The 25,956-nt window shown below is 47.2% G+C and overlaps 1 protein-coding gene across 7 annotated transcripts in view; it reads left to right on the forward strand.

The window, feature by feature from the left end:
- Positions 1–25,956, forward strand: part of LOC144756156 (uncharacterized) — a 551,055-nt gene that overhangs the window by 29,112 nt on the left and 495,987 nt on the right. For 2 of the 7 annotated variants that reach the window (XR_013595088.1, XM_078645734.1), the window contains exon 7: positions 18,057–18,143. The exons of the other annotated variants lie outside the window; for them this stretch is intronic. Coding sequence is in view for 1 of the 2 variants with exons in the window: in XM_078645734.1 (XP_078501860.1) it covers positions 18,057–18,143 (87 nt within the window). In the remaining variant the exon portion in view is untranslated. The remainder of the gene's footprint in view (positions 1–18,056; positions 18,144–25,956) is intronic. 7 annotated transcript variants of the gene reach the window in all.

The raw sequence follows: 25,956 nt of genomic DNA on the forward strand, positions 1-25,956 counted from the left end.
GTGGTTTGTTGATACTTAGGTTAGACTCACTCACAGAGGTCTTTTGTTCACACAGAACCTGTACAATTGAGTTGTTTACCGGACTGACCCTGCGGCATCCGATGGATTTGATATTGTGCTATTGACACGGCTATACCCTCCCATAATGTCCCCCATGAGGGTAAGCGACATGAACCTGTAGTAATGTTTTGAGGATGTGCTAGCTTGGATGTTGGACTGATAGTTACTCTCCACCTACTAGATGCGGTGTTAAAACACGTGTTGGTTGCCTCCCACTCCCCTCCTATCCCATCCTGAGGAAGACTCGCAGGCAAAGGCTCAAATGTCCCATATGCCACAAGCTGAGTCGAAACGTCGACGAACATATTCTCATGCACCTGGACCCGCCCAGCCCTTACCTATTACGTGCCACAGATGATTACAATCTGTGATAGTAAAAATGTATGTAAATAGACCATGTAAAATACTGTTGGGTCAGGACACTACGATTGATACCCTTGATCAATCCCACATTGAACTTTGCTATCTCTTTCCATTCTCACCCTGGGAATACTTACCTACTCACTTAATTTTAGAGCACTATTTCTCTGCACGTTCCCCTTGGAGCAACCTTTCCAAAAACACGTTTAGTGATAAAATTCTAACAATGAAAATAAATTCATGTTGTTGCATACAAAGTTAAGCCTCTGCACATACATTTTATATATATATATATATATATATATATATATATAATCAACACAAGGTAGCCCCCAAGGAAGAAGCCGACTGGCAGGTGAGTAAATCAGTCTTTTATTTCAGGCAATCCTGCACGCAAGTGTCAGCAGGGAAACTGGCCTCCAATTCATCTAAAAGCCAGACGCGGTTCGGGAAATCACTCCCTTCATCTGTGGCAATCGTCAACATTAGCAGTATTTCCTGCACTTTTAAAGTCCCAAAAGTCCTGCCCCAGTGGGCGTGCCTGGCCCCTTGGCCTTATGGACTTTGTAGTGCCTGATTGAAACTCGTGTGAGTCTGCTTGAAAGTTGCCGAAAATAAAACAGCATAACATTCCCAAGTGCGCAAAGAACAGTCTCGAAGAAAACACCTGCGCTGCTTTGTGGTTGCCATCCTGAATACTGCCTCCTGTTTGTAGTGAAGACACCGACCTGGCGTCCTCTCAGGCCGCAGTTGCGGTGAGCTTCTCCCGCGGCTGGACAAAGCCGCTCAATAATATCAACACAAGGTAGCCCCCAAGGAAGAAGCCGACTGGCAGGTGAGTAAATCAGTCTTTTATTTCAGGCAATCCTGCACGCAAGTGTCAGCAGGGAAACTGGCCTCCAATTCATCTAAAAGCCAGACGCGTTTCGGGAAATCACTCCCTTCATCTGTGGCAATCGTCAACATTAGCAGTATTTCCTGCACTTTTAAAGTCCCAAAAGTCCTGCCCCAGTGGGCGTGCCTGGCCCCTTGGCCTTATGGACTTTGTAGTGCCTGATTGAAACTCGTGTGAGTCTGCTTGAAAGTTGCCGAAAATAAAACAGCATAACATTCCCAAGTGGGCAAAGAACAGTCTCGAAGAAAACACCTGCGCTGCTTTGTGGTTGCCATCCTGAATACTGCCTCCTGTTTGTAGTGAAGACACCGACCTGGCGTCCTCTCAGGCCCGCAGTTGTGGTGAGCTTCTCCCGCATTTGGACAAAGCCGCTCAATAATATCAACACAAGGTAGCCCCCAAGGAAGAAGCCGACTGGCAGGTGAGTAAATCAGTCTTTTATTTATATTCTCCAAGAATGCCTCTGATTCAAAGACGCTACTCCATCAAGAGGTGAGTTAACAAAACCTTTATTTCTGAAAGCGGCACATTATGGCTGTTTCTTAAATCCCCGACAGGGTTCAGAGCCACAGGCTCCTTCTTCATGGGGCAGCAGTTGACAAGCACGGCGCGGCCACACCTATTTTTACCCAAAATGCATGCAATCTCCAGTGAAGCATGCTGGTAGTTGTGGTCTAGTATTCCCCACATTTAGGGTCCGTGCAATTTTGCCAAAACAGTTTCTTTTGCCAATAAAGTTCATTTTTCAGCCCTCCGGTGGGCCCCAGACATGATGCACAGCTTTCCCAGTGTAGCCTCTCAATGCTGCTTTCACGGCTGATGGTTTCCGACCGTGCAGGCCTGCCTCCATATTTCTGGCAGGTGGTGCATCCTTCGCGGCTGAGGCCGCGCGCTTAATATTCTCCAAGAATGCCTCTGATTCAAAGACGCTACTCCATCAAGAGGTGAGTTAACAAACCCTTTATTTCTGAAAGCGGCACATTATGGCTGTTTCTTAAATCCCCGACGCGTTTCAGAGCCACAGGCTCCTTCCTCATGGGGCAGCAATTGACAAGCACGGCACGGCCACACCTATTTTTACCCAAAATGCATGCAATCTTCAGTGAAGCATGCTGGTTGTTGTGGTCTAGTATTCCCCACATTTAGGGTCCGTGCAATTTTGCCAAAACAGTTTCTTTTGCCAATGAAGTTCATTTTTCAGCCCTCCGGTGGGCCCCAGACATGATGCGCAGCTTTCCCAGTGTAGCCTCTCAATGCTGCTTTCACGGCTGATGGTTTCGGACCGTGCAGGCCTGCCTCCATATTTCTGGCAGGTGGTGCATCCTTCGCGGCTGAGGCCGCCGCGCTTAATATTCTCCAAGAATGCCTCTGATTCAAAGACGCTACACTGGGAAAGCTATTCTTTGTAGAGCAGTCACATTAACCCTCTGCACTCTGTGGATGAGAAAAGTGCCCATGTGAGTGCACGGTGAGCGATGCAACAGTATGAGAGTAGGGAAAGAGGAGTGACTGCAGGGTGAGTGAGGTGGCCATATGAATTTGGGTGTGGATATAAGTGCAGAGTGGGATGAATGAATGCATGGTTAATGATGGGCTTGTTTGAGCGAGTTGCAAATTGAGCAGTGAGGGGGCAGGTGAATGAGGTGTCACATGAGTGCAGGATGAGTGCAGATGAGTAGTGTGACTGCAGGCTGAGGTACAGGTTGAACAACGCAAGTGCATTGTGATTGCAGAGCGATCACTGTGAGTGCAGGGTGAGAGGGTGAATGATGTGAGTGCATGGTGATCAGTGTGAGTGCATTGTGATCGCTGTGAGTGCAGGGTGAGCATGAAAGTGAAGTGCGAGAATGAGAAGTGAGTTCTCTGATGGCAGGGTGCATTTCCAGACACTTGAAGTAACTCAACATATTATTGACGGCGGCGTAGGGTTTAAGATATAAGTTAAACTACTGCTATTATGACATTAATCAGGGATCGAGGGTGGAGGAAATAAATAATATGCTGATCTTGCAACATACTTCCAGTCCTATGGTTAGGGTTGCCTGCTCATTATTTTGATGTCCCAGACGGTACAAAAATAAGCAGTCAACTAAAGCTGCATATTTCAGCACTCATCTGTGCATACTTGGAACAGCAAATCTAAATGGAAAGCACTTTTAATTGTGTTCTAGGGCTGCCTCAATGATCCATGGCCGATAATTAAAGGGAACAAAGACAGAAAAGTCACATTACGAATGTATTTATTTATGCATTTAAGTTATGTCTAGGGATGTTGTATTCATGCTCATGTGATTTTCCATGACTGTCATGGTTTGGTGCTCACAATAAGGTTTTATGCATAATAGGCCTGATTTAAGGTGTCTCCAGCCTAATGAGACTACAACACTTATGTCCCTATGTCTAATGAGGTGGTGAGGGGTTGTTGTTTCAGGCCTGCTCACACAGTGATTAATGCCTATCGTGAGACACTGCTAAGTTCCTGACCCAGCCAGTAGGTACTGGCTGTTCCACATTTACTGCTGATCATTACATCTACTATTTGCACCTTGTGATGGTTCTGGCAGAGGCCCGATTGGCCCTGCCCTGTAAATAACCCCATGTAAATAAGTGTTGGGTGCCAGCCGGCGCTGTGTTCATCCCTGTGATTACCTCTTGCTGTGTTTTGCATAATACATATGCTGTTTTGTTCACCTAACCTGGTGTGGAGTCTCTTTTTGTAGTGTGCCTTGTGTGTCACCTGTGTGTGCTGCGTGGATGCTTTACACATTTCCTCCGGAGTTTGGCCCACCCGCTCTGCACCACGCTACCCATTTCTACCAGTCCTCAACTACCCGACTGTTAGCCATCTTCCACCATCTTAGATGAGGGTTACACAATTAAACCTCTCCACAGATGAATCTCACCTCCACTTGAAATAGGAGCAATCCCGGAATCTCTAGCTGCTCGGATTGTGAAGATACGTCGTGTGCCATTCTTGGCCTAACTCAGAGTTGAAGCCGGGGCCTCGAGTTCTAACCCGGCCGGGTTGGAGTTGAACAACATCGGCCGCGGGACGTGGGTGGTTCTGGTCTCCTGAAGTGGCATCTTTCCTTTTCGTTTCGGATGGTGACCTGGTGGCAGCTTTCTTTTGCAACTACGGCGGCTTTCCATATCGGCTGCTTGGACCGGGGATCCGCCGCCCGGAAGCCCCGTTGAGCTCCCGGGGTTGATGGGCTTGGTTCCTCGTTGGCGGCGACGGTACTGCGATCGTGCTTGGTAGCACCCACAGTTGTCATCTGCATTGCTTCTGCCCTGTGCCCCGGAGAAGTCGACCTCCGGGGCTCTGATACCCGCCCGGTCACTCACTGAGGGGCGATGGAGCGGGCCGAAATTACACCGTCGCTGCACAATGTAATGGCCGCCATTGGGGGGCCCCGCAAACGAGTCACCGCCACCTTCCAGAGGATGATCGCAACGGTCGATCACATCTGCCGGAGACCGGAATCCGATCCTTTGTTGGTTATGAGCCGGGATACCTTACCCGCGGCGCAAGCTTCGATTGCTACCGAGGACCCTGGGCGGCTGTCGGACTTGGAAATTTCTCGCGACCCTAAGATGGCGGCGAGCGAGCCCGAAAATACTGGCTGTGTGTTTGGCCCTCTATCGATGCCGCCAGGGATGGATGTGACTATTTCTATACTTCAGTTTGTCTTCTCCACGGACTATCGGATTTATACCTTGCCTCTCTCAGAGAATGCTCAAAAACGCTGTGCTGACTTATCGTTGTTGGGCAGTGGACCTGGTTTGACTTTTGAACTTTGTCAGCGTTTATCCTGGTATCACTCCTGCTGTGGTGTCTTTGATCCGTTTCTGTCTTTGGATGCTCTTGTTGTGATGGCGCTTCGAATGGTCAGGGCTCGCATGAAGACTCGTAGCGGCCTGATAGTATTTGATGGGGTCTGCGTAATTGATCGTCGGGGCCAGGGCTGACTTTCCTATGTTTTCTTTTGGCTCTGACGGGTGGTGTCTGTGGGAGCGAGGGCTAGACGGGATTCTGATTGTCTGAGTATTGTGTACCTGCTATGTTCGAAACGGGATTTGCTACCTCTGTGATGCCGGGGGCCGGGCGGGATGGTCCATTTTCTGTTTGTGGCTCCCCTATTGAATTTTATTGCTATAACTTGCTCAATGCTGCGATAGGGGATGTCCGCCTCTGGTGGGGAGATGGGAATCTGGGAGCCCGTATCGTTTTGTACCTTTCTCCTCCTCCAGCTTTTCCCTTCCTTGGGGTGTAGTTTAGTGGGCGACAGGCACGCTGCTAGTGGGGTTAGGTCGTAGCCATCGGCAGGGGTGTAGGGCAGGGGGTTGTGGGGGGGGGGTTTATTTTTCCTTTATTTTTTTTCTATGACCTTCCTATCCCCTTTTCCTCTCTCCACAAGAACTGTGGCATATTCTCCTGATCTTTTGTCCATCATATCTGAGTGCCATATGTTCAAGTCGTATATCCTGTATTTCTGGTGGGCGGGTGCTGTTGCGATGTACTTGTGGTCATTTGCATCTTACTGTTCTGCTTCAGCTTTAAGCTGGTACTGATCCTTCTTTCGGTGCCTATGATCGTAGTGTATTTCTTCAACTTATTTGCCCGTCCCCAGCTTGAATGTATTTCCCCTAATGACACCTGATGTGTATATTTCTTTCTTGTGTTATACTCAATAAAAATACATATAAAAATTATTATTATTTTTTTTAAAACAACCAACATTATTAAAACACTCAATTTATCTACTTAAATCGTGTAAAAAAAATAAACGTGGGCATAAAATAAGTTAGCTGATAACATTGTCTACCTACTGTTTCTTCTTATCTAGAATATCCCATTTAATCTATTCATTGCTAACTTGCTGTGCACTATGAGTAGGACTAACCATTCCTGCTGAGGATCATATTTGCTTTATTTTTTTACTCATGAATCAGTGGTTTAACCCCTTCCCTGCGGGGCTAATTCCCCCGCTGTGCTGGGGCGCGCACAGCGCCACGGTGCTCGTGATGAGTTCATCTCGTCACGCAGCACGGTGGCGCTGTGCTCATGGCGAGTGGAGCTCGTCACGACCATGCTCGTTTCTTAGAACGCTCAGCACAGCGGGGAATTAGCCCCGAGTATGAGCGCCGGGCGGGTCATGACGAGCTCAGCTCGTAATGAGCACAACGCAACCGTGCCTCATGACGAGCTGAGCTCGTCATGAGCACGGATAAGGATAAAAATGATGAGCTCTTTACTAGGCACTATTAGCAAATTACCTCTCAGCTTTATCTACTAATTTCAAGAATCTGCCATTAAATTGTAAAGATTCTACCTGCAAGCAGGCTATGCCTGCTTGTCAACATGTCCGTATAGTTTGATGATTAAAGTCCTGCCTTACCAAACTGCTGTGTTCAGCTATCAGAGCTGGGCAACTACAAACTATATGACAAATGTCTACTCTCTTATAATTGCAGAGGCGGCATGTGCTTTCACTACTCTGCTTTTTCCAAGCTGGTGCGTCACTGCGTGATTGAAAATTGCCAAGCCGGAGTCTCAAGAACTCCAGTTTAGCAGTTAGACCATTCAGGTTCTCTAGATAATTTTGTGGGTGTAGCTTGCCATATGATGCAATTATTATCCACGCATGGAAATTTTTTCACCAGCGCCTCTCTATCCAATAGTGAAGACATTTTCTTACTGCACCCGTTGATGACTCTGTTAAATGCCTCCTGAGAGAGGAGTAAGGCCCATAGTTGTTCTGCCTTAAAAGTAGATAAAGCCAATGTAACGTTTTCATGGGCCTCCATGTGTTTACAGTCACTTATAGCCTCCTAGACGACGGTCATAAGTGTAGAGTTGTTATCGCTTTTAAGTTTATGGCAGAATTTCAAATATTGTGATGGTGATGCCTGCTGAGGGAGATTAAACAGGCGAAGGTAGGTACCTGTCACAAACTTATCTATTATGTTATCAGCCTTCCCTCTCAAGATCTCCACATCGTGTGTCAGAGATGGAACATATTTGACTGACATTACTTGTAATAGTGGCTTGAAGGACAGCCCTTTTAAGATGTTCCGGAGGGAAGCAAATGCTGCAGTTAACTAATTATTCCTTCTATGTAATGCCGCACATTGATTCTTAAATGAGCCCCTCACATCTAGTATAATACCCAAGTATTTGTACTGATTCCAGCACAGACCCTTCTATGCTCGGTATTGGGGGAGCTGCTATGCCCCTTGACACCAACTTGGTTTTTGTCTTTGCTAAGTTGACCTTTAACCCATGGGACGAGGCGTAAAAAGCAGTTTCCGTAATTAACCGCTGCAGCCCCACCTTTGCATAGCTCAACTGAATATCGTCTGCGTACAGTAAGTGGGAGACGTTGAATCCAGCCGACAACATAGAGTATGAGTTAATGCTATTCAAACCTGAAGAGATATCTGCAAGATCGAGATTTAACAAGTTTGGGGCCAAGACACAACTTTGTTTCAAACCATTCGTTGTTAATATTTTTTTTGAAAGGGTTGTGATCTGGCCCAACCTTACTCTTGTCCAAGTATTCGTATACAATTGAATCGCTCTCAGAAGTTCAGGTGAAATTCCCAGTTTTGTTAGTTTATCCCAAGGAATATTTCTTTGCACCATGTCAAAAGCAGAGCGAAAATCATTTTAACACAAATGAAGATTCAGAGAGCGACGCCTTGCCAATTTAATTGTAAGTACTAGCATTTGAATATTAATATTAGTACCCATGCCTTTAATAAACCCAGTCTGATTTCGTGGCAGCAGGTTTTTGGAAGCCACCCAAGACGTAAGGTCTGCCAACAGGCATTTGGCGTAAAATATTGAGTCCATTAAGGCTATTAGCCTATAATTGGCGGGTTCCGTGATTAGTCCAGCTTTATAGATCGGGACAGAATTGAGCCCCTCCAATTATCAGGAATATCTTCGCTCACCAATATTTAATTACATAATATTGTTAGTTTCTTTGCCCAATATTGCGAGTTTTCCTTGTAAAGATCTTGGGGGAAGCCATTTTGCCCAGGAGCACCATCCCTGTGGCTCTTGCTAATAATTTTCTCCACAGTTTTGAGATGAATCTCTATCTGCAAGTTTTCCCTTGTATCATTACACGTTCCTTCTTCAGATAGTCTAATTACTGTATTTGTAACCCCTGACATAGTGCCCAGATGCTGTTCCCAGTCTATTTCAGATATGTTTGACATTGCTTGTTGAAATTTCCTACTGGCGGATTGGTTCACCAGTCTCCAAAACTCTCTTGTGTGTTTACGTTTAGCAGCAAAATGGATTTTATACCAGTACTGATCTTGCTCGGTTTTTGTTTGGGCCCATACTGCTTTTTTATAGAGTGACCTTAATTTTGGTAATGACTCACACCGGACGCTAGTGGGCGGGTTATTTCTTAGGACCCTCAGGGCATGATTCAATTTCCTTTCGGCTGTTTTGAATTGCACTGAAGTCTTTTTAGGTAATGAACTGGAGGTTGGTACTCTGGGCTGAATTACGTTTTTTTTCCACTAGGTGCATTGCAAATTGATCCCACTGGCTCAATAGATTTTAATCTATGCCATATAAGTCTACCCATCATTCAATTGCTTGGTGTTAAAAAAAATTTATGCAGGCTACCGACCATTGTAACTTTTTATAATTTTGTCCTGTAAGCTGACCTATTTCTACGGATAAATGATCATGTAAGGAAATTTTTAGGTCAAAACCGATCGATTGTGGTTGGTGGTCACTTTGCAGCCTGTTGCCCAATTTGTAGCTTATAACCATATGGTATAGTGGTAAGGATAGCAGGGAGTAGTTAGGACTGCTTGGAATTTTGCCGAGTGGTGAGACGGTTGTGCCGGTATATCCGGAGACTTCCGGCCATTCAATACTCGTAAGCCATGGTGCTCCAGGTCACACACTGCATTCTTACCCATTCTATCAGATCGTTGCGTTAGTGCTTCAGTTGCCAGAATATGCCAAATTTGGTTGATAACATTAAATATTTGATCCATAACATCCAATATTTGATCCCTAACATCCAATATTTGATCCCTAGGCGTGACCTGAAAAAGGTTCATATTGAGGTCTCCTGACAGGAAAATCAAAGGAACTGGATTAATTGCACATTGAATTAATATGAGATGCAATATAATTTGAATAGTTTCTTTTTTTGTACTTCCGAGGGGTTAAATGTAAGCGTTTATCATCAATTGGGTGGGGGAGTGACACGTTAAATGGGAAAAGGTACAAGACTTAAATTGCTTGTATGTTCGGGTGCCCAGATGCTTTTCCCAGGCTTCTTCAGATATGTTTGACATTGCTTGTTGAAATTTCCTACTGGTGGATTGGTTTACCAGTCTCAAACTCTCTTGTGTCTTTACGTTTAGCAGCAAAATGGATTTTAAACCAGTACTTATCTAGCTCGGCTTTGTTTGGGCCCATACCGCTTTTTTATAGAGTGACCTTAATTTTGGTAATGACTCAAACCGGACGCTAGTGGTCGGGTTATTTCTTAGGACCCTCAGGGCATTATTCAATTTCCTTTTGGCTGTTTTGAGTGGCACTGAAGTTTTTTTAGGTAATGAACTGGCAGTTGGTACTCTGGGCTGAACAAAGTTTTTTTCCACTAGGTGCATTGGAAATTGATCCCACTGGCTCAATAGATTTTGATCTATGCCATATAAGTCCTCCCATAATTCAATTGCTTGATGTTCAATTTTTTCTTTGCAGGCTACCGACCATTGTATCTTTTTATAATTTTGTCCTGTAAGCTAACCTATTTCTAAGAATAAATGATCGTGTAAGGAGATATTTAGGTTAAAACCGATCGATTGTGGTTGGTGGTCACTTTGCAGACTGTTGCCCAATTTGTAGGTTATAACCATATGGTATAGTGGTAATGATACCAGGGAGTAGTTAGGACTGCATGGGATTTTGTTGAGTGGTGAGACAGTTGTGCCGTTATATCCGGAGACTTCCGGCCATTGAATACTCGCAAGCCATGGTGCTCCAGGTTATACACTGCATCCTTCCACATTCTATCAGATTGTTGTGTTAGTGCTTCAGTTGCCGGATTATGTCAAATTTGGTCGATAATATTCAATATTTGATCCCTAGGCGTAACCTGCGAAAGGTTCATATTGAAGTCTCCTGACAGGAAAATCAAAGGAACTGGATTCATTGCACATTGAATTAATATGAGATGCAATATAATTTGAATAGTTTCTTTTTTTCTACTTCCGAGGGGTTGAATGTAAGCGTTTATTATCAATTGGGGGGGTCACGTTAACTGGGACAAGGGACAAGACCTAAATTGCTTGTATGTTCGGGTGTTCAATTCCGACCTCTTCAAATTTAATATTAAGATCCACTGTTACGTACAATGCCAATCTTCCTGCAGCACGCCCCATCAATTTTGTTTTAATTGCTGGTTTGCGATAACATAAGCATGCCAAAAGATCAATTTTCTCTTGAGCCCATGTCTCTTGGAAGAAGACTATGTGATATCTTGTGATGAAGGTTAGAAATTCCTGTTCTTTTATCATTGCAGACAATCCCTCTATATTCCATGAGCAGACGTCTACCGTATTTACTTTGTAGCCAGCGAGTTGACCTTTTTTCTGTCAGGTACTTAAGTCTTTGTCTGTACCGGAATGCAGAGTACCCGGTAACCAAGACCAATCAGTTTTTTGGTGTAGGCCTTGGCTCACTATAGCATCCTTGTCAAGGGTTACCTCCTGGAGGGCTATGGTGACACGAACGAATCCTTGCCCCCCTTTAAAATCGAAGTTGCCACCAATGGTCCCTTATTCTTACAAGTTAGTGGGCTTTTCGTATGCTTTTGGCATCTTTTTAACTCTCCTTGGAGTTCCATTCCACCCTCCTCTCCTTCCGCCTTAAGATGAGTTCCACAATCGTCAGGGTGAAGAAACTGGGGATATGCGTCCTCCTTTTCCCTCATCATTTCTATACCCCATTTTTCAAATATGTCTTTTTCTGCCCATACTTGATCAGCTATAGCAGGGGTAGCCCACGTAATCATTGTTGGTTCATCACCTCCCAAGTTCGGAATATTTACAAATGTGACTGAATGTATATCCGAAGACTTAATATGGTTTAACTCCGGTATTTCTTTGGCCATAGGTATCATAAACTCTCTATTTATACTGTCAAAATGCCCCCTAGATTTATATTTCGGAAAGAATGTCACTTTACAACAATTGGTAGGTGGGCCAGAGCGAATCGACCATTCTCTTTGGCCTTGCTGTATGGTATGAATTATTACCTGCTGAGTATTTTTACCCTGCTCTGGTCCTGTAGTGTCTTGAGCAAATTCTGTTTTTGCCTTTTTTCTTTTCCGTCCGCATTAGAATATAACTGTTCTTTAAAGGTTGGTATTTTACATTCTTTTAAAGACAGGTTAAGTGTTTCACTGACCATTGTTGTATTACGTTGCACTGAGTCGGCCGATATCTTTTGACCAAGTGGGGTAACTATCTTGGTAGATTCCTGATGTATCTGGTTCCTTGTTTCCCAAACGGAAGTCGGCTGACTGCTGTTCGGTCTGGTCCACTTGTTGGTGATTTTCCTTTGATGTTAATTTTTCCTTTGCTCGTGTAATGGTCATTTTCACCTCCTTATCTTCAGTGCCTTTCCCTACTACAGGGTCTTTTTGCATTCTTTCTCGGAGCACCGCTGACTTAGCTGCTTTTGGTAAAAATATTGACTCCTTTTTTCCCCAACTAGCATGGGCTGACACCCATTGGTTCTGATCCCCTTGTTGCTCTTTTTCCTTCATCGTTGGTTGATCTTTAGCTTGTGTAAATGTCAGTATATCCTCATTTCCTTCAATATCTTCCTCCACTACAGATTCTTCTTACTTTCTTTCCGGGAGCACCACTGACTTAACTGTTTTTGGTAGAAAATTGAGTACACCTTCCCTTGATGTCCAATAGGAGACTCCACAGCTTTTTTGTTGTGACTTTTCCTAAGCCTTTTGGGCTGTCTCTTTGATAGCTTTGGTAGCTTAGCCAGTTCCCTTTGCGAGGTTCTTCTTGGTACTACCTGCGCCACTGAGCCACTCCTACCCAATTTTATACTGTCAAAATGCCCCCTAGATTTATAGCTCCAGGTTACACACTGCATCCTTCCACATTCTATCAGATTGTTGTGTTAGTGCTTCAGTTGCCGGAATATGTCAAATTTGGTCGATAACATTCAATATTTGATCTCTAGGCGTAACCTGCAAAAGGTTCATATTGAAGTCTCCTGACAGGAAAATCAAAGGAACTGGATTCATTGCACATTGAATTAATATGAGATGCAATATAATTTGAATAGTTTCTTTTTTTCTACTTCCGAGGGGTTGAATGTAATGTAAGCGTTTATTATCAATGGGGGGGGGGGGGGTCACGTTAACTGGGACAAGGGACAAGACCTAAATTGCTTGCATGTTCGGGTGTTCAATTCCGACCTCTTCAAATTTAATATTAAGATCCACTGATACGTACAATGCCAATCTTTCTGCAGCACGCCCCATCAATTTTGTTTTAATTGCTGGTTTGTGATAACATAAGCATGCCAAAAGATCAATTTCCTCTTGAGCCCATGTCTCTTGGAAGAAGACTATGTGATATCTTGTGATGAAGGTTAGATGCGCCACTGAGACACTCCTACCCAACGGTCTAGGAACCGATTGATCAAATGAGTGCCTTACACTGGGGACTGACTTTTTGACCAGAATACTTTGTGAGGGTACGTTGACTTCCTTCCCCTACTGTGAACTCTCCAAGCTAGTAGTATCCCCCCCACCCCCCTACTCCCCCACCCCCAGGCCACCCCTGCTTCAGATGGCTTTCTCGTGTAGGTTTTCCTTCCAGTCCCCCTCCTGTTGATATTAATTTGCCCTGTAGGGGTCGTCGTATCCGTGGCAGTTTTTAACTGCCCCTTAATCTTTGCAAGGATTGTATCAAGCATTTTTGGAAATGGCCCTTTTTACATGATTATCCCCAAACCTTTTGCTTCTTCCTCCTCTATTTTTCCTGACCTGTGGTTGTTGGCTATAGGACTCTGGGCACTTTACCACTGCTGAAGTGCATATGCTCTCTATGTAAAATGTTATTCTGGTTGGTTATCCATAATTGGCAGATTTGTTTTACCTGGAAGGTCCCTAGTAAAGAGCACTGAGTGTGCCAGGGCTGGTGATTTAATGCTACTAGTGGGCCTGCAGCACTGATTGTGCCACCCACATGAGTAGCCCTAAAATGGTGTCTCAGGTCTGCCACCGCAGTGCCTGTGTGCAGTTGCTAACTGCCATACTGACCTGACCAGTGTCCCCACTGGCCAGGTCTAACCCTTCCCTTTCTGTACACCTTGGACACCCCTATGGAAGGCCCAAGGTACCCCCCTGGGCAGGGTGCAGTGTATGTGAAAGGTAGAGCATGTACTAATGTGGGTGACATGCTCTGATAGGGAAATACTGCCAATTTCGTTTTTCACTATTGAAAGGCAATCTTGCCCGTAGGCTAGAAAGGGGAATGCTGTGTATAATGTTTACCTGCAAATCTTCCCAAGATAGGAAATTGAAGCCTGGTATCCCTGAACTCAGAATTGAATAACCCATCTTTTAGGTAAATGTTTTTTAAATCCTGTGTTTGAAAACAGCACTTTTAGAAAGTGACTGTTTTCTTGTCTAACCTTTCTGTGTGCCCCTACCTGTTTGTGAAATGACTGTCTGGTTTGTGAGTGACAGGGGCTGGGGTGGCTCCGGGAGGCTGGATGAGTCAGCACTGGGCTGAATAGCTCCATCTGCATCTTGAGTGCTGGGAAGGGTTAGCACTTGGGCCTGAATAGGGCTGTGCCTGCCTTCCACAATGTTGGCTGCCCCTCCTGCTGGGTGGCTGATGACCCTGCTCCTCTCTCTCTCAAAGGAAAGAAGGAGTCATGTAAACAGAGTGCTCCAGGACTGACCAGAACTGGTTTGGACTAGGCAAAGGCCTCTGTGCCTTCAGAGAACAAAGAAAATATTGGTATAAAAAGGTATACCCAGCCCCTGAACTTTAGTTCATCCTGGAATCAAGAAGGAACCTCTGCCAAGGAGAAAAGCTGTAAGACTGAAGAGGAAGGACTGTCCTGCTGTGTGTTTGTGGGCTGACCTGCAGTTGCTATTCTGCCAAGGAGAGGGGAAGTGCTTTGCTGTTGCTGTGTCCCCTTGCTTGCAGAGATCTCCAAGGGCCTGAGGAGAGCTGGCCTCCTGTTAAGAAGTCCCAGGAACAAAAGGACTTCACCCCCAGCTTCCCTCCTGAACTCTGCTGTGTGATTTCTGGCCTGCCTGGAGTGCTTGATCCATTTGTGGGGCCTCTGGATTGTTTCCTGCTGTTTGGGGAGCTGGAAAAGAAGATCTACTATTTTGCACGCATCGCTTGCTTGCGAAGCGCATCGTCGACAGTGCGAGAGAATTCCCGCCGCCGCGAAGATCGTCGCAGCCCCTATTGCCGCTGCAGGAATCGACGCATCTCCCCGGTGCTGGAAGATTCCTGTTGTTGCGAATATCGTCGCAGAGCCTGTCGTCGCTGTGAGTACCGTCGCACCGCTTGCTTGCGGACCGTGTCCCGTTGCTGCGAACATCGTCAGAGTCCAGCGCCATCGCATCGAGGGGCCGTGACAGAAGAGGATCAACGCTGGGCCACGCATCGCCGCTGCACCGAAGATCCTCGCTGTCCCGAAGATTGTGCCAGTTCGAGACACTTTCTACGGGAGAACCTGCACCCCAGAATCCAAACAAAGTATCGTATCACTCCCCATACAGACCGGATTCGTCGCAACCCACCCGCTGCGTGCATCGGGGTTGTTGCATCGCCTCCCCAGGTTCTCAGGAGTGATGCATCGCTTGTTTTTCAACGCTGCAGTTGCAGCTTGGAACTTTTCTCGCATCTACAGGTACTTTGGGCTTAAAGTGACGAAACTGTGGATTATTTTGATGCAAACCCTTGAACTCTTTTTAAATCATATTCTTGAATTGTGTATGTTGGATTTTTGTTGTTTTGGTCTTGTGTAGTTTAGATAAAGATACCTTATTATTCTAAACTAGTGTGGAGTCCATTTGTGGTGTTTTCACTGTGTTACTGTGAGTGTTGGTAAAAATACTTTACATATTGCCTTTGCCAAGCTACCAAGGGAGTGAGCAGGGGTTATCTAACGAGTGTATCCCCTTACTCTGACTAGAAGCAAAGGTCCCTATTTGGACATTGGTAACTACCTCTGCCAACTAGAGACCCCTAGATCTAACAAGCATCCTAGGAAGTGAGGTCAGTTTATCCAAAACTGGGCTACAGTCACAGGTAAAAGTGAACTGTGCCTCAGACTGCGCCCTTTGTACGAGAAAATTCAGTATTCCAATTTTAGTATCAATTGCAGTAATATATTGTATTTAGAAGATCCACCTGTATATCTAACTTTCGATTGGTATATCAGGGCGTTTAGAACCGATTGGAATGAATTGAGCAAGATCTCCCAGGTATTGCTTTCGAAACCTTGATGCAGAATAGATTGACTGCTTGGGATGTCGACTTGTGTACAGATGGCAGGGGAGCCTGAAAATGGGGTACCAACTGGGTGTGCACCCGGCAAATTTACTTCTTCACCCTTAAACTCCCACTGGCGTAATGAATAAACATTATCTAACAATACATCTTTCTTCGGGGATGAAGAGTTGATGGGTTGACCGACTAAAGAGTCTGTTGCAATCATTTCCAGGTATCATACCCGTAGAGGGACTATTCATCTAGATCTCCCATATTCATCTTGGGTCTGGCAATGTTTTAGCCCGTGTGGTGATGCAACTCGGCGCTGATCTGAATGACCTTGCTTGAGCAGGAGGTTTTAGTTGGCTCCTTACCCCTGTTTGAAGGTTCCGTGGAGAGTGGAGGTATGCTGTTAGGACCTGCTTCCTGAGTTACTGACGTTGCCTTTTGCAAGGCCCCCTAACTCAGTGCTATCCTTGTTCTCTCATGGCCGACCCACCGAGGGGCAGATGCGTATACTTCTTCCTTTTTGTAGAAAAGTACATTAGAATCCAATTTGGAATTTTCCAACAGCTGTGGTCGTATCGGGCTTTGAAGGCCACTGAAATGTGTATCTTTACGATATGCAAGTAAAGCATCCACCGGATTCTTTAGTCAGTTTTCCTCAACACCGTATTTTGTATGTAGTTTGGTGTTGGAGTTTTAGCAGGGAATAATACTGACCCTTCCCCTTGTACCACTGTGCCTGACTCCTCCTCAATGCCCCCATGAGAAGCATTGTTTAAAATTGTCCCATTAGGCTGCTTCTGTTTCTGCCGTGCTTCCACAGGCACACCTCTTGTTCTCCCTGAGCGCATCACAAGGGTTTTATTAGAATGGGAGCTTTGTAAGATCTGGGAGCTTATGGAAGCTTTTAATCTTTGTGGCAACCAAAAGCGGGATAAGTGGAATTGGATTGTTGGGCACCCAACTTTTAGATTAAAAAATATGTATACTATTAGCCTTCTTACCTCCCTGATTTATCTCCCAACTCATCCAGGGGATTTAATGGCGTTGGTGTATGTCTTATATCCTAGAATGGAGCGCTTTACTGTACTTGTAAGCAGTTTTCTGTAGTTGTAGGGAGTATTATCTGTATTGGCAAGGTGTGGCAGGAGGTATAAGTTGACCTTAGGCTGCTCTGGGACAGGGACTGGGTCTGACCTTCTTACTCCATACACCCTCCTCCACAGTTAATGCTGCAGCTTCTCCTCAGTTGGAGCCTTCCTCCTCCTTGCCACTGTTCCCTCCTTTCACCAACTTCACAGTTTGTTTCCAATCTTGGCTCCTGTGCCGCCGATCCAGCTTGAACAAGTGAGGGCACCTCCAACTTGCAATCCTCTTCTCAGACGTTCGACTTCTCAGTCTCTTCGCCCTTCGCCTATCCTCTCCTTCCCTGCCTTGCGAGTGGGGGGGCCAATAGGTGACCGCAAACTGCACCCTTACCTAGACCGGTCTTCTCCGCAACCTGCCTGCAGCCCTCCTCGGTTGCCGGCTACCGGCACCACACTTGCCGTAAGAGGCTAGTAATTACCCTCAGTAGTAGGGAAGGGAGAAGGTGGCAGCAGCAGATCAATAACAGGCCCCCCGTCAGGCCTGCCCGCCAAGCTCTTGCGAAGGGTGCCGGGAAAATGAACTTTGGCAGGTAAGAGAGGCTCGTCAAGATCGCCCGCAGCACCAAAGCATCATTGCCCTCGCCTGACTCAGGAATATGTGTTCTTTTTTTGCATGCGTTTACCACGCATGCCATAACAACGTGGTCATTACAACGACCGCGTTGTTATTACGCACACTGTTACAATGCAAGTCGTAACAACGACTTGCGTTCGGGGGCGCTGGATGTTGGAATAGTATAAATTACTATTCCAACTCCAATCTGTGCGGACACTAGGGGAAGGTGTTGGATTTTAAATCCAATACCTTCTGCCCCTCAACTTAAGACACTGTTTAGCCCGACTCAGCTCACAGGTGGGCCTCGTTCACCTCCTGCATGCGTGTGTAATAACTGATGGGAGCCATTGTTTGCCTGAGGTGGTGACCCTGTGCTGTTTATCTTGATTTGTTTTCTCTTTTTTCTTTCCTATTGTACTGTCAGACATTTACTAGATGTGACAATTATCCTTCCTTTTTTTTTCTTTTACATTTTTCAAAAACCTTTATTCAGAAAATTCAAGGCAGACACAGTACAGCATGCAAGAAAGAAAAAGCAGAACATGCGTTCCAAGATACATTGATGTCAATTGTCAACACAGTGAGTAAACAAGTAAACAATGTCTCAATTCCATCACACATCACAACAAGATCACACCCACAGAGAAAAACACAGATCAGGCATTGGTGGCTATAAAAGGGCCAGGGAGAAGGGACGGAGGCGCCCTCTAAGGGGAGGGGGGGGGGGTGTGGATGCAGTCACTGACCAGCAATAAAGCCAGTCAGCTGGCGAGATCTCGGCTCCAAGATCAATTCCCCATGCCTCCCGAGCACGGTCTGAGGTGATGGGAACACAATTATCCTTCCTTTACATTTTTTCATTAAGTCACCATTCACTTAGATGAATAATCCAGTCTTAATGATCAACATGTTGTAGACTGTGGGGCAGATTTATATTGCCTAACCCATCTCTGCAAATCAGCAGAGATGCGCCAGGAACGATGCGGCACGCAAGTTTATCATTGCGCCACCCATGATGCGCCGCATTTACAATGCGGCGCACCATGGCGCAGGAATAAACAGATGCGTGTTGTATCTAGGGCGTGAAGTTGGCACAGTGTGAAAGTTGTGTTGCATGCGGCACGCAACTCCAGCACTTTTCCAACTTGCCCTATCTGTAACGTGGTGCGTCAAGCCTTACGCCTGCTTCAAGCAGGCGCAGGGTTTTGACACATCAGCGTTGGTAAAGTGACTCCGTGAAATCTTGTAGATTTCCCTGAGTCACTTTTCAGGGGCATTCCTGCGACGGAACGCCACCCCCCCTACGTGGAAACTCCCACATGAAACCTGACGCTGGTTTCATGTGGCGCAGGGCCTTACACCGTGACGCATCTCCATAGATGCGTCACGATGTAAGTATGTCGCAACGTGGCTCAGGGTTTAAGCCGCCGCTGCGTCACAGAAGTGACACAACGGCGGTGCAAAAGTGGCGCAAGTCCAACATAAATCTGCCCCTGTATGTTTAATAAATATGTGGAACGTTTTACTGCTCATTGTCGTTATGATTTCCTCTGGACATATGGATCCTGTATCATCTTGTTTGACCCTGTCATTTTCTTTGCCGGTCTACACCCTCGGGTGTTAATTGTAAATGCCAATAAACAGAAGCTATAAATGTAATCACATAACATCTAAACCGCTCTGATACCCTCGGGTCTAGCTGGCGCTATTAAAAACTCAGAATAAATAAGCAAGTCCAACCTTATTTACAGTTATCCAACCCAGGTAAGGTGGCTGATAGCCAGGCATATCTCTAGATGTGTGTCAATGGTGTCCCTGATGCCCAATATTTACAAAGGTGAGATTGAAGCATTAGTCCCATGCACCCTCACTAAGGAAATACTCATCCTTGAAGAAGTATCTCCTGCGTAATCTTATAAAGGACCAAACAGCAGATTGTCATTAGAGAACGTGGGTGGCGGCTATTGTATCTTTATGGAGAGTTTCTCATCTTTGAATCGGACTAGGAGGTCTAAGTAATTGATTTTGGGTTTAGTGCAGTTTGCTGTGAAAGACAAGTCCTGGTTATTCAGCAAGGTGATAAAGTCTACAAACTCATCTTCCTTATCATAGGAATATATAATCTATATAACATTTCCAATAACAGATTTTGTCTCTAAAGGAATTGTGACTATCGGAGATCTTTTTATTTTACAAATGCTAACATATAAATTATCTACATTTGGGGTAAAGCAATCCCTTTACTCGTTCACAGTATTTACCCATAAACATGAAGTAGTTCCTTTTCAGGGCACTTTTTCCCAGATCTAGAATTATATAGATCTGCCCTATAACCTCAAAGGCCAATCTTTGTGCGCACTGATTGGATATTGAGCTTTACCAAGATTTCATGTTGGTCACAATATGTTGCGCCGTCTCTCATTGATAAGTTGCATGCTATCTCTAACATAAGAGGTAATCTTGAGAACCCCTTCTTTAATGTCTGCAAAGTTACAGAGTGGTACTAGGACCGATCACCCCAAAACTCTTGGTCACTCACATGTTTTTTCTGGTCCTTATGGATCTTTGGTAACATGTAAATCACAGGGTCCTTGGGAAAAGGTATGTTCAAGAAGGCATAATCTTTGTCAATAATAATCCTTGCTTCCAGAACCGTAGATGTGACTCCACCTTTGTCCTCCTGAATACCCTTAAGGCGGTTGGATGAACATTTCTTACAATGTTTAACATTTCCCACATGCCTAATGATTTTTGTCTTATAGGCGTTGGTGTCCTGTGTTATACCTTCACCCTTATCAGGAGACTTGATCGATATATCCTGTTATTAGTTGGCCAATGCCACTCACTCACTCTTGGATATATTGTAGGTAATACATTTCTTTCTGTTTTCAAGTTCTTTCACCTGTTTTAGGATAAAGTTCTCAAATGTGATGATTTCAACAGTCGGTAAACTGGTTGCAGGCCGTTCGCTCCCCACGCCGCACAGCACCGCCTGTGTGTCTCGCCCTTAAGCCCCAGCTGCCGCTGCCGAGGAGAGTTCGAGGCCTTCCACCACCCGCAGGCTGACACCTGCGCCTAATCCCTGGTGGCCAGTGGTAGGCCGTGGGTTTGTCCTGTTGTAATTGTATTGCTTCTTATTTGATTTTTGTAATTGTATTGCCTTTATTTGTTTGTTCCTTCCTCCTTGTTCACTGTTTTTAATTCTGTGCCCTGTGCCCTTTGATTTCTGTTTCCTTCGCCATTCCTGCCCCCGTTTTCCCGCCACTGCATCACCTGCGGCCCGCCCCCCCCTCGCTCATTCTTCCGCTCCCTCCTCCCTCCCACCTCCCCTTCTTATGGCGGCCGCTGCATATTGAGGAGAGCGCCCCTTGACCCTTCTTAGGCAGGTCGCTTCCCACGTCCCACAGCACTGCATGTGTGTCTCGCCCTTAAGCCCCAGCTGCCACTGCTGAGGAGAGTTTGAGGCCCTCCACTGCCACCTGCGCCTTATCCCTGGTGGCCAGTGGTAGGTCGTAGGTTTGTCTTGCTGTAATTGTATTGCCTTATTTGTTTATTGTTTCTTCCTCCTTTTTCCCCGTGTTTAATTCTGTGCTCTGTGCCCTTTGCCTTCTGTTTCCTTCGTCGTTCCTGCCCCTGTTTTCCCACTGCTGCGTCCCCTGCGGCCCGCCCCCGCTCGCTCATTCGTCTGCTCCCTCCTCCGAGCTGCCTCCTCCCTCCCACCTCCCCTTCTTATGGCGGCTGCGCCGCTGGCGTGCCGTGGGTGCACCTAAGGCAAGCCCGTCTGCGCCCGTCCGCGCCTGGACCGCGCCCAGCGCCAGAACCACTGGCCCTCGCAAACGCCACACCGCCCGTCTCCGCTACAATGCCAGCACCCTCCACGCACTCAACACAGGACGCCCACATTTCTGCTTCCTGGACGCCTCAAAGCACACCCAAGGACCCTTCTCCTGCCGGAACTGCAGCTTCACCAGCAACCCACCCACTGGGAAATAACCCAACTACCTCAGATGCATTCTTCTCAACACCCGCTCCGCCCGCAAACACACCGTTGAACTCTGGGACCTACTCGACTCAACCTCCCCAGACATCGCCTTCGTGATGGACACCTGGCTGAACCCCTCCACAGCACCCGACATTGCCATAGCCATCCCGGACGGCTACAAGATACCCCGCAGTGACCGCATCAACGGTGTAGGAGGAGGAATCGCCATCGTCCACAGGAACACTCTCAGAGTCTGGACCAACACCAACGACACCCTCAGCACCGCCAAACACCTGCACTTCCAGATCCACGCCGATCCCAACACCACCCTCAGAGGAACCCTCGTCTACAGAACCCCTGGACCCCGGCCACAGTTCAGCGACTCCATCGCCGACTTCGTCAGTACACACACCCTTACCTCCACAGACTACATCCTCCTCGGGGACCTGAACTTCCACCTCGAGAACAACAACAGCAACTCCACCACCCTGATCGCCAACCTCACCAACCTCGGACTCAATCAATCAATCAATGAGTCATTTGTTAAGCGCACTACATACCCGCGAGGGTCTCAAGGCGCTGGGGGGGAGGTGGGGGCCACTACTGATCGAACAGCCAGGTCTTTAGTATCTTCCTGAAGGTCAGCATGTCTTGGGTCTGTCGTAGGCTCAGTGGGAGGGTGTTCCATGTCTTGGCGGCGAGGTGGGAGAAGGATCTCCCGCCGGTGGTGGTTCTTCGGATGCGCGAGACGGTGGTGAGTGAGAGGTCGGCGGAGTGTAGCTGGCGGTTGGGGGTGTAGAAGGAGAGCCGTCTGTTGAGGTAGGCTGGGCCGGTCTTGTGGAGTGCCTTGTGTGCGTGGATGAGGAGTTTGAAGGATATCCTCTTGTTGACGGGGAGCCAGTGCAGGTTTCTCAGGTGGGGAGTGATGTGGCCTTGTCGTAGTATATCGAGGATCAGTCGTGCCGAGGCGTTTTGGATGCGTTGCAGTCGATTGATGAGCTTGGTCGGGGCTCCCGCGTAGCGGGCGTTTCCGTAGTTGAGTCTGCTGCTGACGAGGGCCTGGGTGACTGTTTTTCTTGTATCTGTCAGGATCCATCTGTAGATCTTGCGGAGCATGCGGAGGGTGTTGAAGCAGCAGGAGGAGGAAAAAGTGTTGACTTGCTTGGTCATTGAGAGCGTTGAGTCGAGGATGATTCCCAGGTTGCGTGCGTGGTCGGTGGGGGCGGCCCCCAGTGCCGTTGGCCACCAGGAGTCGTCCCAAGCTGACGGGTTGGAGCCGAGGATGAGGACCTCCGTCTTGTCCGAGTTCAGCTTCAGACGGCTGATCTTCATCCAGTTGGCGACGGCCTTCATTCCTTCATGGAGATTGGCTTTAGCGGTGATGGGGTCCTTGGTGAGGGAGAGGATCAATTGAGTGTCGTCGGTGTAGGAGATTATGTTGAGGTCGTGCTGTCGGGCGACGTGTGCGAGCGGGGCCATGTAAATGTTGAACAGTGTCGGGCTGAGGGAGGATCCTTGGGGTACACCACAGATGATCTCGGAGGCTTCAGAACGGAACAGGGGGAGGCGGATGCTCTGGGTTCTGCCGGAGAGGAAGGAGGTGGTCCATTCCAGAGCCTTGTCTCGGATCCCTGAGGCGTGGAGGCGTGCGCGTATAGTGTGCGGTGGCAGACGGTGTCGAAGGCGGCGGAGAGGTCTAGAAGGATGAGTGCTGCAGTCTCCCCGTTGTCTAGCAGGGTCCTGATGTCGTTGGTGGCGGCGATGAGGGCGGCCTCGGTGCTGTGGAACCCTGACTGGGAAGGGTCCAGGATTCTGTTCTCTTCGAGATATCTGTTAACGATTTTCTCGAAGACCTTAGCCGGTAAGGGGAGCAGAGAGATGGGTCGGAAGTTCTTGATGTCTCTTGGGTCTGCCTTGGATTTTTTGAGTAGGACGTTGATCTCGGCGTGTTTCCAGCTCTTTGGGAAGGTCGCGGTCTCAAGGGAGAGATTGATGACATTTCATAGGTGGGGTGCGATGGAGCTGCTTGCTTTGTTGAAGACGAGGTGCGAGAATGTGTCTGACGGAGAGCCGGAGTGGATTGTGCTCATGGTCTTGATGGTGACATCGAGGCTCACGCTGGTCCAGACTAGCAAGGAGACGTGGCTGATGGTGTGCGGAGGGTCTGTTGTGTTGCTGTCTGTTGGGGCTGTCTGGGTGTTGAAGCTGTCGTGGATGTCTGCTATCTTGCGGTGGAAGAAGGTGGCGAGGGAGTCGCACAGGGCTTGTGACGGCGGGATGTCGTTGGTGTTGGAGCTCGAGCTGGAGAGGACTCGGACAACTCGTCACGACACCCACCCACTCCGCCCGCCACGCGCTTGACCCCATCTTCTCCGCATGCTCCCATTGTCTCCTTCTACCACACCACCGAACTCCACTGGACCGACCATCTCTGCATCAACTTCACCTTTCGGAAACCCACCACACACCACCGCACCCACCAGATACCCCGCCGCTGCTGGAGCAAAGTCACTGAAGACCAGCTAACCACCACCCTCGCCCAGAGCCGACCCGTTGACTCCACCGACCCCGCCGCCTGTAACCTCAGACTGTGGATCAACGACTGCACCAACACCCTCGCACCGATCAAGAAACCCTCCAACAGCCATACCAGCAAGAAACATCACAGGTACTCCAAGGTATACAAAACAGTCTCCCAAGGGGTTGTAGCAAGAGGGTGGAGGACAGTTTGGAAGGCCCGTTCTCCTGCTATAATTGTGAAGCCCAGTTCCATACATTACATGATGACAGGATCCCCACTGGCATTCAGCCACAGATGCAACCACTCGATAGGGAACCGATAGATGGCAACTCCACCCAAATTCACAGGGTGAATGTTGATACATCTCTAGGGAGCAAGAATCTGCTTTGCAACATCAGATCTCTATCCAAACACTCCACGGAGGTATGGGACCTTATCTCTTCTGAAGAACCTGATATATGCTTCCTGACGGACACTTGGTTAAAGCCCCACTCGGTCCCTGCTATAACCTTAGGAATCCCAGCTGGGTATAAAATAATTAGGTTAGACCGGCCTACTAAAACAGGAGGGGGAATAGCAATTGTCCATAAACAGGAAATAGACATCTCCATAATTGAAGAACTATGGGGCATATTACCAAGGGCCTTATCGCCGCTTTAGCGGGAATTTTTCCCGCTATTGCGGCGATAAAACTATCGCCCTATGATCAAGCTGCCGCTAACTACTGTTAGCGACTGTTTCCATGCATTGGCTACTGAAAAAATTATCGCGAAACACGGAAGCGAAAAATATCGCTAATGATATGCAAGGTAGGCGTACCCTCGCTAAATTTCACCAAAACACTCGCTAAAACGATATCGCACTATTAACAACTAACGCATGGACATGCTTAGCGGGGGAAAAATTCCCGCTAACACCCCTAAGCTGGAGATAAATAAGAACTGCTAAAAACAGTTCTAAAACAGCAAAACTGGAGATAAAAAAATCCTATAAAAGGAGACATAGGCCAGCCAAGACCCACCACAAAGCAGAGGACCTGCAGACGTCATGGAAGCAGTAATCATACAGTTTGGAGTCCCACAAAGGCCACAGCCCCCACCACCCCCACCACCACCGCCTCCTGGACCACCACCAAGGCAGCGGCAAAGACGACGCCGGCCAATGTGCACACGACTTGTCCTTGGAGATCTACAACCCCAGGATATCATAGCCCACTACAGGCTCAAACGGACATCTATTGAGTATATAGTGAACCACATTGGCCACAGGCTCACACCAGCAACCCAGCGGATAACCAATATCCCACCACAAACAAAGCTACTCGCTGTGCTGCATTTCCTGGCCTCAGGGACATTTCAACCCACAACATCCAGAGTGGGTGGAGTCTCACAGGCAGCCTTTTCAAGATTCCTCCCAATTGTGTTGGATGGCATAATCAGCCTGATACCTCAGGAACTACACTTCCCCAATACTGTGCGTGAACAGCTCCTGGTCAAGCAGGGTTTCTACGCCATAGCTGGATTTCCACAAGTACTGGGTGCAATAGACTGCACACATATCCGATTAGTGCCACCTGCGGACAGTGCACACATATATAGAAACCAAAAGCACACTCACTCAATGAATGTGCATGCAATAGTGGACCACCGTGGAATGTTCACAAATGTCATTGCTAAGTTCCCAGGGAGTGTGCATGATTCATATATTTTCCAGCAGTCAGTCATCAACCAGCGCTTCCAGGATGGAGAATATGGGAATGCAGTCCTAGTTGGTAAGTAGTAATCCAACATACCACTTCCATCTACAGCACATACATGCATATCAGAAATGTACCAATTACAATGTCACCATATCACATACAAGGGGGCACTTTTACAGTAACTGGCGCAT

This window comes from Lissotriton helveticus, chromosome 5_1 (assembly GCF_964261635.1).
Source record: "Lissotriton helveticus chromosome 5_1, aLisHel1.1, whole genome shotgun sequence".
NCBI lineage: Eukaryota > Metazoa > Chordata > Amphibia > Caudata > Salamandridae > Lissotriton > Lissotriton helveticus.